Source organism: Cervus canadensis, chromosome 18 (assembly GCF_019320065.1).
Source record: "Cervus canadensis isolate Bull #8, Minnesota chromosome 18, ASM1932006v1, whole genome shotgun sequence".
Classification (NCBI taxonomy): Eukaryota; Metazoa; Chordata; class Mammalia; order Artiodactyla; family Cervidae; genus Cervus; species Cervus canadensis.
In genome coordinates, this window is record NC_057403.1 from 32845537 (window position 1) to 32859729 (window position 14193).

A 14193-nucleotide genomic window follows, 5' to 3' on the forward strand; every position below is an offset into this window, starting at 1 on the left:
GTTGCACTCAATATGCCAGCAAATTTGGAAAACTCAGCAGTGGCCACAGGACTGGAAAAGGTCAGTTTTCATTCCAATCCCAAAGAAAAGCAATCCCAAAGAATGCTCAAACTACTGCACAATTGCACTCATCTCACACGCTAGTAAAGTAATGCTCAAAATTCTCCAAGCCAAGCTTCAACAATATGTGAACCATGAACTTCCAGATGTTCAAGCTGGATTTAGAAAAAGGCAGAGGAACCAGAGATCAAATTGCCAACATTCACTGGATCATCAAAAAAGCAACAGAGTTCCAGAAAAACATCTATTTCTGCTTTATTGACTATGCCAAAGCCTTTGACTGAGTGGATCACAATAAACTGTGGAAAATTCTGAAAGAGATGGGAATACCAGACCACCTGACCTGACTCTTGAGAAATCTGTATGCAGGTCAGGAAGCAACAGTTAGAACTGGACATCGAACAACAGACTGGTTCCAAATAGGAAAAGGAGTACATCAAGGCTGTATATTGTCACCCTGCTTATTTAAGTTATATGCAGAGTACATCATGAGAAATGCTGGGCTGGATGAAACACAAGCTGGAATCAAGATTGCTGGGAGAAATATCAGTAACTTCAGAGATGCAGATGACACCATCCTTATGGCAGAAAGAGAAGAACTAAAGAGCCTCTTGCCGAAAGTGAAAGAGGAGAGTGAAAAAGTTGGCTTAAAGCTCAACATTCAGAAAACTAACATCATGGCATCCGATCCCATCACTTCGTGGCAAATAGATGGGGAAACAGATAAAACAGTGAGAAGTTATTTTTTAGGGCTCCAAAATCACTGCAGATGGTGACTGCAGCCATGAAATTAAAAGATGCTTACTCCTTGGAAGGGAAAGTTATGACCAACCTAGACAGCATATTAAAAAGCAGAGACATTACTTAGCCAACAAAGGTCCATCTAGTCAAAGCTATGGTTTTTCCAATAGTCATGTATGGATGTGAGAGTTAAGACTATAAAGAAAGCTGAGCACCGAAGAATTGATGGTTTTGAACTGTGGTGTTGGAGAAGACTCTTAAGAGTCCCTTGGGCTGCAAGATCCAACCAGTCCATCCTAAAGGAGATCAGTCCTGAATATTCATTGGAAAGACCGATGTTGAAGCCAAAACTCTTACTTTGGCCACTGATCCAAAAAGCTGACCTATTTGAAAAGACCCTGATGCTGGGAAAGATTGAAGGCGGGAGGAGAAGGGGATGACAGAGGATGAGAAGATTGGATGGCATCACTGACTCAATGGACATGAGTCTGAGTAAGCTCCAGGAGTTGATGATGGACAGGGAGGCCTGGCATGCTGCAGTCCATGGGGTTGCAGAGTCAGACATGACTGAGCGACTGAACTGAACTGTACATCAACTATACCTCAATAGTGTGTTGTTAGTTACTCAGTTGTGTCTGACTCTTTGCAACTGCTTGGAGTGTTGGTTCACCAGGATCCTCTGTCCATGGGATTCTCCAGGTAAGAATACTGGAGTAGGTAGCTATACCCTCTCCAAGGGATCTTGCTGACTCAGAGATCAAAACCAGGTCTACTGCATTGAAGGTAGAATTCTTTACCATCTGAACCACCACGGAAGCCCTATACTTCATTAAAATATATATAATACTACAAATAAAATGTTTTAGAGAGTAGAAAAATCAATCAATTTCAAATTGAACAACCCAAAAAGTATGTGCAATAAAAATAGCTCCAGGAATAGATTAACATTACTAGAGTTATTAAATAGTTGCAGGAATGATGTTTACTCTTAAAAAATAAAAAGGAAATTTATTAGGATGTGTGTGCTTGTTTTGAATTTTCTCAGCTAGCCTAATACAAAGACTGATTTTTCAGCGCTGGAGGTCACTGGAAACAGAATAGAAACTCCTAAAAGTCTAGACAATAAAAGCACATCTGTGTTGCCCAGGGTCTTTTCCAGTGAGTGGGTTCTTTGCATCAGGTGTCATGATGGGAGACATCATGGGTCATGGTGAAGAGTTCTGACAAATGTGGTCCACTGGAGAAGGGAATGGCAAACCACTTCATTATTCTTGCCTTGAGAACCCCATGAACAGTATGAAAAGGCAAAAAGATATGACACTGAAAGATGAACTCCCCAGATCGCTAAGTGTCCAATATGCTACTGGAGAACAGTAAAGAAATAACTCCAGAAAGAATGAAGAGATAGAGTCAAAGCAAAAACACCACCCACTTGTGGATGTGACTGGTGATGGAAGTAAAGTCTGATGCTGTAAAGAACAATACTACATAGGAACCTGGAATATTAGATCCATGAATCAAGGCAAATTGGAAGTGGTCAAACAGGAGATGGCAAGAGTGAACATCAACATTTTAGGAATTAGCAAACTAAAATGGACTGGAATGAATGAATTTAACTCAGATGGCCATTATATCCATGCGGGCAATAATCCCTTAGAAGAAATGGAGTAGCCATCATAGTCAACAAAAGAGTCTGAAATGAAATTCTTGGGTGCAACCTCAAAAACGACAGAATGATTTCTGCTCGATTCCAAGGCAAACCATTCAATATCACAGTAATCCAAGTGTATGCCCCAACCAGTAATGCTGAAGAAGCTGAACAGTTCTATGAAGACCTATAAGACCTTCTAGAACTAACACCAAAAAAGATGTCCTTTTCATTATAGGGGACTCAAATGCAAAAGTAGAAAGTCAAGAGATACCTGGAATAACAGGCAAGTTTGGCCTTGGAGTGCAAAATGAAGCAGAGCAAAGGTTAAGAGTTTTGCCAAGAGAATGCACTGGTCATAGCAAATACCCTTTTCCAACAAAACAAGAGAAGACTCTACAGATGGACATCACCAGATGGCTGCAATATTAAATATTTTTAAATCCCTGGTAACAGGCTAAACTCATGCTCCTGCACTTGGTGTAAGTGAACACAGAATGACTACACCTAGTTAATCTATTAGACCACTATAAAGACATGACAATCAAGATCTTGAGAAAATTAGAGAAACACTGTATTTGTAATTGAATATATAACCTATTGGGCTTCCCAGGTGGCACTAGTGGTAAAGAACCTGCCTGCCAATGCAGGAGACTAAGAGACGCAGGTTTGATCCCTGAGTCAGGAAGATCCCCTGGAGGCGGGCATGGCAACCCACTCCAGTATTCTTGTCTGGAGAATCCCCATGGACATGGGAGCCTGGAGAGCTACAATCCATAGAGTCACAGAGTTGGACAGGGCTGAAGCGACTTAGCACACATGCACATACAGCCTTTATGTGAACACAAGCAGATTACACTTTTACAGAAAATTTTCAGTTGAGTGAAACCAAATGCTAACCTATGCTCACTGACAGGTAATTTCCAAATATTTTCACTAAAATATTTCATATTCATTAAGAAAAGCTGGTATCTTCCATATTTGTGGTTATAAATCAAAATGTTCCAATATAAACTTGTGCTTGTCAAAAGATAAGTTACCTTCATTTTCTGTATTCGCTAAAACTAAGAAAAGACAACAGAATGAGGAGAAAAATTCCTTATTAAAAACTTTAATATAAACTGTTTTATATAAAGTGTACACTGATTAGAAACATAAAATCATAAATTTATTGAGGATTATTGTTTTAACCACATGCCCTAAAACATGCCAAGATATTATAAGTGACTATATGCAGTATCAAGCTTTTAGCTTTTTGTTACTTGGCCATTAGGCCAACCAGAAAAGCATCTACTATCCAAATAGAAATTTATTTGGGAACCGTGAAATTTTTGTTTTATAGTTAATTCTGCTCATATCAGCCAGAAATGAGTTTTAATATAACTTAAGGAAAAAAAAAGTGGGGAGAGACCTATTACCAAATAATAATTGAGTCTCTTTGCAGTAGTAACTATGTGCAAATATTCAGCCAGGTCCTGCAAATCTGTAGTACCATCTATGTATAATAATTTTTCATCATTTTAATAAAGGATATACTAGATATTACTTGGAGAAGGAAATGGCAACCCACTCCAGTACTCTTGCCTAGAAAATCCCATGGACAGAGGAGCCTGGTGTCCATGGGGTCGCAAAGAGTCAGACACGACTGAGCGACTTCACTTAGATATTACTATATTAAATCTAAGTTTTGTTCAAACTGTATTAAAACAGATTATAAAGGGAATTTAAGATCTAATTATAACAGTGTAATTAATGGTTTTATTTTTTTATTAGGCTTCCCCAGTGGCTCACCAGTAAAGAATCTGCCTCCTGCAACACAGGAGATGTGGCAGGAGGCACGGGTTCGATCCCTGGGTCAGAAAGATCCCCAGGAGAAGAAATCCAGTCCAGTATTCTTGCCTGGAAAACCCCCTGGACACAGGAGCCTTGTGGGCTATAGAATATAAAAATAAACAGAAAATCTCTCATGCTTTGGTTAAAATCCTTATAAGCATGTATTGGTTTTATAAAAAGTAATAATCATTTATTGCTTAAAATGACTCAAAAAACTGAAACAATTAAAACATCTCCTTTTTCTTACTTTCATCTTAAAAAGCAAAAATACACTAAACAAAATACATTGCCCTTTGTAAAGAATCAATGAAAAATATTAAGTATTTAAACAAGAAAAATAAGAATTTGATTGGGTTTATAATCAACACTTTCATTATAAAAAAGTGAAGTATTAACTAATTTTATATACTCACACCACAGTACCTTAACAAATGTTAAAAATACTCAGTTAAATATCTGGAAATAAAAGATAAGGTTTAAATATTTAAAAGGACTTGTATTCTCATCAAAGATTAAATAAAATAACAAAAGTATAAAGATTTTTTTCAACTCCCCTAGTAACTTGTTACTTTTGTTCCACTTTGAAATCTTTGGAGTAGAAAAAAACTTTTAATGCAAATCTTTTTAAACAAAATAATGACTGTAAAAATGGAGAAAGTACACAAATTTGGATTTTACATTGACTCAGAAATTTTCAAAACTTTGACATTAGCATGATATATAAAAGCCTCCACTAAAATACAAAACTGACTTTTTCCTTGGAAAACATAAAACAATACTGAAGAAATTAAGTGTATTTTAAGACTGCTTTCTCTGAGTTTGTCAGGAAACACATCTGTGATGATTAAATTTTATGGCTGTTAAAAATTCTTTTCAAAAAGCAACACAATTAAGTTAAAATTTTCAAGACCCCCCCCCCCGATATTTTTAATAACAGGAACTACTACCTTGATAACCTACACAAATCATCTCATCTTATGGTCTTTCTCTACTTTCTCATTCGTTTCTCAGACATTATTTTTCCTTCCCTTTTTCTCAGAGCAATTTCTGAAAATCACTGGTACCTGTCAGCTACACCCCGTTCAATTTGAATCTTCCTTGAGGTTCTATCTCACCTCAAGAGCAACTCTGAATTCAATAAGCCATATGAAAAGCAACTGATCCCAAACATGGATTAAAAAACAAATACATTCTAGTATACACCCCTATGTTACATATCCCAACACAGGTTAACAAAAACAACTAAGCATTCAATACTTATTTGAGGGACTTAAATTAAAAAGTTTTAATATCAGAACCTGGCCCTAAGCTTTCAACTTCATTCTAATCAAATAGTTAAAACAGGTAAAAATAAACTGAGTCACTGTATTGGACCCCATCAACCAAGGCATAAAGTCTATTTAAGTGCAAAATGGTTTCCCAAGAGTGGTTTTTAATTCTCTCTTGGTAACCAATTTTCTATCAGATGTCTACCATTACACAACTGTAACAGCTTTCATAAAGTCACCAATAGGAAATCACATTTCTTTCAGAAATCTACCTCAAACACTCACATCCTCCCTGTCAAGAACTAAATATAACCTCTTCCTCTGTCCCTTAAGTATTCCATTTCTTTCCTGAAGTAGAGCTTCTGTAAATATTGCAACATTAAGGAATAAATTTTAATGAATACAAATCAGAGAAAATGAAGGAACATTAGCTTCCATTAAAGCTTTCCTTAAAAAAAAGTGTTTCCAAGTTATATTTTTTAATTCCCCCATGATTCTCTTTAAAAGAATGAACACAAAATTTCTCTGCTAATGACTTTATTCATGAATCTATAATGGAACTCAAAATAGCAAAGAACATGAAAAACTTCACGTTAATATTTGTCAACCAAATACATCAAAGAATATTTATATAACTAACAAATATCTCTAAAATGCACATGTGAACATACAAATATTCTTCACCTTGTGGAATTTCAAAGTAACAAAGATCTGCTTAACATAGCTGGCCATAATAGCCTGATTATACTGACAGATATATATAATGCAAAAGAAATCAATGTACCTGAAAAATAAACATCACATGGTTAACCTTTTGGTAAAGTGCTACTTTCATATGGAAAAAAGGATTTATGAAGATTACAAAAAGTTCATGTTATACCATCATTCTCAAAGTGCCAAAATTTCTCAGTATTCACTACGTTCATCACATTTGTATGTCCCCAATGAGAGACCATAAACATTATTTTGCAATCTTTTTGTTCACACATTATTTTGCAATCTTTTTGTTCACACATTATTTCCTGGAAGCTAAAAATCACCACTCCATTGCTAAATGAAACTTTTCACTCATATAAGACTGTTTTAGACACAGTAATTCTTCATTGTTTTAAATATGATCTTTGGTTTAAAGCTGTCCTGATAGCCTTTCTAGTTGGACTGTAGTTAGTAAAATATTTATAAAACAGTACAGTAGCTTCATTTGAACCACAAAAGTAAATTGGATCAGTGGCCTAAATGCAATGAATGGCACATATCAAGATGTCTAGAATGATGAGTTCCCCAAATTAGTAACTGACAAGGTCAATATCAAAGGAAATTAGTATTGCTGAGGAGTGGCTCATCTCTTTTCATCAAAGACCTCTGTCAATTCATAACAGTATTAGCCATTGAGAGAAAATTAGTTGGAAAAAAAATCTAACCTGAAGGCACACAGGTGCAAATCTTAAGCAGATAAATAAAACCAACTAAACTGCATATGCACACATGGATATGTCCAAGTATATACACACTTCTCTGTGTGAAGTTGAATACCAGCACTATGTATCTTCTACCATATAGGAAGCTCTATGCCTGTGTGTGTATATACCCTAGAGGTCAGACTAGCTGATGGGTTTTCCAGAAAAAAGTGAGACTTTAAATGATGCAAAACTTAGCCTTTCTTCAAAACAGAAGGTTTTAAATTAATAGCAAAGGAATGCAATAACAATGGAAACTGTAAGAAGCCATCAAGTTAAATCTCAGGAAGGACAAGATCAACTTCATAACTGAAGGCTGCCAATGATTTCTTCTCTCTCCCCTTGAATAATCAAATGCAAATACCTTTTAGCAATGGCAGCATTCAAATCCCACAAAAAATCAAGTAGTGCACCCTTAAGGAGCACCTCCATTGGCACAAACTGTAAAACCTGCTGGGTTGCCTCAGTGTTAACCAAATCTCTCAACAATTCATTCACGTTTTGCAGATACTGAAAAACTGGGTTTGGAAGATCCTGATAACCAACACAAAGCAGGACTGCACAAGTCTTCAGGGGCTCAGAGGATATGGGACAAGAAAATGTGATGAATCTAAAACAGCTGTGGAGTACAAAGATCAAACCAGCCATAAACCTTGTAAAACAAGAAAGTATAGGCAAAATCATAACATCTCCTGTATGAAGCTGTTGCAATGAATGTAGTATGCAGTCCAAAAATAATTGCTGGTAAGTGGGGTCTCCATCATGAAGCAATGAACAGCTAAAAGTCATGAGTGCAGCTGATTCCAAGAGTCGAACTTCCAATGGTATGTGCATTTTGATATTATGGAGAGCTGGGAAACCCACTAGCAGGCACTTTATCTGGGTGCTGGGTTCTTCATCCTGATGATCCTGAAGGCACTTGGTAAGGCTAAACAACTCAGAAAATATCAATTCTTCAGAAAAAACATGACAAGAACAACAATGCTGCTGTTTTGGCCTAAACTTAAGATCAAAATTCAAGGCTCCTCCTAATGACTTTTCAACTGCTTCATTAAGAGCCTTTAAAATCTCACCATCACAGAAAGGAGAACACTTTACCTTTGGCAGTTTCTTTCCCTGTAAAACCTGCCATAAGTGACACTCAAGATTGAAAGCTGTCCCTTCCAAAACAGAACTTTGCCCAGGATGATATGTAGCATGTTCTTCAGCCCAACTGTTAAAGTACCCTTTGGCCACCTTATCTTTCCAGGAAAGGGTTTCCAGCATTTTCCTTTCATTGTAGGTTTTAAAATATTTGTTTCTCTGCCCAAACCATTTTGTATTTGTACTACAGCCAATGTTAGATTTTTTCACTAGCCAGTTATTTCTGGAAAGAGGCTTCAATTGAAACTTTTGCATGAAATACTGAACAGCATAGTCCCTTAAACTGTTCAACTTTGCTTGTTCCCCTTTTCCCATGTACTCAAACAGACGAATGTTCTCAGAAATAGTCTCTAGTTGGTATTTATGAAAGAACATGCAACATTCTTCATGTTTTCTAAGGAAAGATTCTGGAATCATGTGATGGGGAAAGAGAGCTTTCTTGGTCATTTCAGACCCAAAATTCAGCACCATCTTAGATAAAAGAGGATAGATTGTCTCTCTTCCCTTATAGTAGAGACATACCACATAGACTTCTGAGTTTCCTGCCTTGCTAGTAGCTGGTTTGAAAACATGAACTTGATCAAAAGAACAGTTTAGTAGGTACATAAGATTTATGGAACAATGTTCAAACAAAGTAAACATCTTCAGAACAAAAGAGCCACCATTTCCAAGGGTCATCAGAGCAGTGACAGCTTCACAGTAATGCAAACAAGAGACTAAAGCTTCTTGTTCACCTGGGTTTCCTTGGCAATCAAAACTTCCATCTGCAGTGATCAAGTGAATGGTACCCATACTGCTTATGAAATTCTGAAGTCCAGTCAGATATTTCAAGGTCATGATATCACCAGTGTTATCTGGACCAAAGTACCAACAACGCAAGGTATTTGCAATAAGTCGGTCATCCATAATCATCGTAAGATTGTCATTTGCCTCATGGTAAGGATTCAGAGTATTAGCTACCCAATTCCAATCACAGGGGACTCGGTGGGATTTTAAGTAGTGATTGAGACTAGCTATAAAAGCTCCAGGAGCTTCACAAAGGTGTAGAGAATTCAGTTTTCCATTCTGAAAAGCTTCCTGTGGAATAAGTGGAAAGCTGCACAAAATTTCATGAAACTTACACCATGCTTGAGTACAAAGTTCAGCATTTACAGATTTTCTCACATGAGAAATTATTTTCCCAGCTTTGTTAGTGAAAGCCGTGTGCTCATGCCACTCATCCAATTTCTTATCACTCAGTAGGTTTTTCACTTCATTTAGGGAGTTCTTCAAATCAAGGAATGCACTGAATTCCGTGTGGTCACAGGTGAAAATCTCACTGGGATCTGGTAACTGCCACTCATTATTAAGTGGTTTGCCATAAGAAAAGTTCTTGGCAAAGAGTTCAACAATGTCAGCAAGAACATCTGGGCTGAATGTCTCAGGACTTGAACCCAGTGGTTGCTTTCTGCACTTACTCATTTTCAAATCAAATTAAAATCTAGAAAAAGAAAACACACAATTAAGTGAATCAAATTTTATTAGTGAGTGAAATCTAATCCACAGCAAACGACCACAATCATGACAAATCACATAAAATAGGTAGACTAATGTGAGTACAATTCATTACATATTGAGGCAATTTGGAATAAAGAAAGAATAAAAGCACTGATGTCCAATAAACCTAGGCTCAAATTCCAGTACTGTTATTTACAGCTTAGTAAAGTGGCCATGGGCAAATAACTTTACATCAGTTTCTTCTTTAAAAACTTGAGGTATTATTTTTTAAGATGAGGATGAAACATGTTAGCATACACGAAAGAACATTCATCAGTGAATGGCAGCTCCTATTACCAAAGTAACACACCTAGTTCCTCCCCAAAGTTCTGTACCCAAGGCTGAGACACCACCCACAGGGACCCAAACACATGCTTAGAGGAAGATTTATCCTTTTGCTCAAACTACTAACAAGTGACTTCTAGCTCTGTTTTTTAGCTCCCTCCAAACCTCACTTCCTTCCAGGAGAGATTCCAGCACCTGAACCCAGCACCGTTCCTGCTATGACCTCTCTGCCCCCACCCACTTAAACTCACCTATGAGGACTGCCAAATATGCCCTCTGTCCAGGTTTGACTCCTGCTAAGTCATGCACTTTGGCGGTACCAAATCACCTTTACAGGCCACCCACCAGCAAACACCCGTCACTATACTACTTGTCAACTGTGGTGAACTTGACAGGTTAGCCTCTCGCTCAACGCTGAAACTGACCTATAGTTCACCCTGGCATGTCTCTAAACTTCAGATTCCTGCCTCATAAGGTCGGTCAGACAGCTCCTTGTTTATTTATATTATAAAATATTATCTTTTTATTGCCACAAAATCTTAATATACTTTCATAGAATAATTTTAAACTGAAGAAATATCCTTAATGAATATACAAATTACAAATAGTCACTCTACATTCTGTGCTCTCACACTGTCTAAGATACCAAAAACATCAGTCCACTGGAAACAGAAAGGGGTGCAAGAGAAGGAAGCAACGCTTAACGGCATAATGTTGAAAAAGTTCTAAATTCCAGCAGAGACAGCAATGAGTATTACATGGTACTTGTTGGCACAGTGTTAATCAACAGGTGCTTCAGTTCATGACTTCTGGGTTTATTTAGCATATTCAATACATTCTACATCAGTATGAAGATTAAAACAGGAGATAAAAGTGAGCACAATAAACAGTAACAAAAGAAGACTGTATTCCATTAGCATTTACTTTGTACTCAAAATACTTTTTCATCCTTTTATATTTTGCTTAAATTACGTACAAGTCTGTCTGTGCCATTCTGTGCTCAGTCACTCAGTTGTCTGACTCTTTGCAACCCCATGGACTGTAGCCCGCCAGGCTCCTCTGTCCATGGGGATTCTCCAGGCAAGAATACTGGAGTGGGTTGCCATGCCCTCCTCCAGGGGATCGTTCAAACCCAGGGTTTGAACCCAGGTCCCCTGCATTGCAAGCAGATTCTTTACCGTCTGAGCCACTAGGAAAGCCCACGAGCTTGCAAACTTCCTGAAGTAACAATTATCTTAGTTATTTCTGTTTGCCACAGTATATTTACCCCAAAATTGTGAATAACAGTCACAATAACCTATTAATGTATTTTTCTTACCTTAGGTCTATTTTTTTTTTTTTTTACTGTTAGAATATTTAGACAAATTTCTGACAGAAAGCAGAAAGGAAGCATTTTCACATTCACTAAAATTTTAATTAAGAGTAAATGCACGAGGACTACAACAAGTTATTCTGTCCTAATTCACACTTTGCTTACTGGAAACTACAACTTTTAGATTTCAACTATATTCTATTTTGGAAAAAGTCTGACTTTAGTCATTAACTTCACATACCAATTAATGGCTGTAAGTAAGCTCTGAAATCTTACCTAAGCTAATACGTAATTACTTTCACAGGAGAACAACTAAAGTGGTTCAAACACTCCACTGTTCTTCCCGCCTATACTTGTGGAACATGGACCAAAATTATATATTATATATTTATATATAAACTGTATATCATGTTGAAAAATGTTCAGGTTGATAACACACAACTTATCCAAATATTGTTTCCTAAAATTCCCAGAATCCAACTGCTTCACACTCACTCCAACTACCAACCTTCTGATTAGAAATACGCATCAACTCTCTTCTGAACTACTGCCACAGCTGTCTCACTCCTCTCTTTGCTTCTACCCTTGCCTCCGCCATTCTATTCTGAAACACACCCACCAGAGTAACTCTGAAAAACCTCAGATTGTAGGGCTGCTGTGCTGTCACGGCTCCCCGTTTCACTCAGAGTAAGTGCCAAAGTCTTTACAATAGTCTACAACGCCCTAGAACATGTCTGTTCTCCAGCCCCACCCCATGGCTAACCTAATTTTCTCCTACTACCCCTTTTTTTCATTGCGTTCCAGTCCCACAGGCTCTCTTGCCGTTCACTTAAAAGCCCAGACACACAGCAAGGGGAGGCTTTGGACAGTCAGTCCCTCCACCTGGAATGTTCTTCCCTTCCCTTATCTCCTTCGAGAATTTACAGAAGTGTCATTTTTTCTGTGAAGCCTTTGACATTCTAATTTAAAATTGCATCTTCCATTAACAATGGTAAAGGTAAGAACTTTGCTGTCTTTTCCTATGACACTCTTTCCTTCTAACATGTGAAAGTGAAAAAGTGAACGTGAGGTCACTCAGTCGTATCTGACTCTTTGCCACCCCCATCGACTGTGGAGACTACCCTGGAAATTTTCCAGGCAAGAGTACTGGAGTGGGTTGCCATTTCCTTCTCCAGTGGATCTTCCCGACCCAGGAAATGAACCCAGGTCTCTGGCACTGTAGGCAGGCGCTTTACCATCTAAGCCATCAAAGAATTTCCTTATTTATGTTTACTATTTTTTATGTCTTCCCAAAACTACAACCTAAGCTGCAATGGGCAGGGATCTTTGTTTTCTTTACTCACTTATTAAGAAGTTAGAACAGTACACAGAAAGCATTCAGTAAGTATTCATGGAATAACTAAAAGGGATTTCAGACTAGCCCAAAAGGCGTTCCTCTAATCAGGTTCTGAATATAAGTCTTAGCAAAGAACTTCAACGTCACTCTAGCACCTCACACAAAACAAAAACAAAAATGCATATGGTTTACGAGAGACAAGGAAAAAGTTTTCAGTATGATCCTCTGGAAAAGGTTCCTCTGTCCCTCTTATGAAGCACTCCATAGAGCTTTGTGGCATCATCCTTCTGCTACGAGGGTCAGTATTACCATTGTTGTTTTGCAGAATTGAGTAGGAAGTCATGTACCCCCTGCCCAAAGCCACGAAGGGAATACCCGCAAAATTCACCGGCCTAACACAAAGTCTCATTAATAGCTGTTACTCCTCCAGTTAACACTTGCAAAGAAATTTTAGAAGAGGTGCCAACAGCTCCACCTCCTCACAGCAACAGCGAAAATAATGCCTACTGTGTATCCAGCGCCTTACTTTGCGCCAGGGGCACCCAAAATCTCGTTTCCTCTAGGTATAAATTAAGTCTCAAGTTTCATTCGAGCGACCCAGTCACTGACCCGGAGGAAACTCAGCCCAAGCCTCTGCCTAATCCACTGGAAAGTCGAAGGAAGACCCGGGTTCGGAAAGTGGGCCTGAATTACCTTCGCTCACGCCCACCTCAGCCCCCAGAGTCTAGAGAGGCTGCGCTTCACTCGCTCTCCTCACTCAAGGAGGGCATTCTCCACTTCCACTCCTGGGGATGATTCCCAAGAGCATCGCTACTGCAGGTCTTCTGAGCCCTGGCACAGGGATGGGAGGTGCCGCGCCGGAAGGTCGAGAAGGAGGCAGGAGCGGCCCTAGGAACACGCAGAGCGGAAGCACAACTGCAGCCCGAGACTCCGGAGCGAGACTCCGGCGAACGGAGGCCCAAAAGCCCTAACACACGCACTGCGCGTGCGCCTCAAGGCTGAGCTGGCGTCTTACGTCAACGTTACGCACGTCGGCGATGCTCGTAAGAGACCTCTGCTCTCTCGGTTTCGTTTCTCCGCTGGGTGCTGAATCCGGGAAGCGCCAGCCTCCCGCCCAACGGCCGCTATGGCAACTGCGCGCTCAAACCCAGCGTCCTTTGGCCCCGCCCCCCGAGGGTGGAGGCGTGGAATGGGGCGAGGACAACCTGTCCCGGACACGCTGGCCCCGCCCACCTGGGCCCTGGACGCCCGAGGTTCTCTTGCGGTAGAGTTTAGCTCTTAGCAGAAAGAAAATGAGGTTAGAAGAAAATGAGGTTAGAAAGCCAAACTAGGGAAACTACAAAAATACTGTTATCATGACATACATATATTTATAAACGAGTAAAACAACCTCCCTTCCAGATAGCATATTAAAAAGCAGACATTACATTGCCGACAAAGGCCTATCTAGTCAAGGCTATGGTTTTTCCAGTGGTCATGTATGGATGTGAGAGTTGGACTGTGAAGAAAGCTGAGTGCCGAGAAACTGATGCTTTTGAACTGTGGTGTTGGAGAAGACTCTTGAGAGTCCCTTG

At 39.0% G+C, this 14193-nt stretch overlaps 1 protein-coding gene across 1 annotated transcript; it reads right to left on the reverse strand.

Moving 5' to 3' along the window:
* Nucleotides 1–6070: 6070 nt before the first annotated feature.
* Nucleotides 6071–13722, reverse strand: CMTR2 (cap methyltransferase 2). Its single transcript, XM_043437054.1, has 2 exons — nucleotides 13313–13722; nucleotides 6071–9630 (listed from the first exon to the last, which is right to left on the reverse strand). Exon 2 carries the CDS (start codon nucleotides 9609–9611, stop codon nucleotides 7311–7313), a length of 2301 nt encoding a protein of 766 aa, XP_043292989.1. The 5' UTR covers nucleotides 9612–9630; nucleotides 13313–13722; the 3' UTR covers nucleotides 6071–7310.
* Between the last annotated feature and the right edge of the window lie 471 nt (nucleotides 13723–14193).

Excerpts from the sequence above, each read along its gene's own strand:
- CMTR2 (XM_043437054.1), bottom strand. The coding sequence starts at position 9,611 with ATGAGTAAGTGCAGAAAGCAACCACTGGGTTCAAGTCCTGAGACATTC.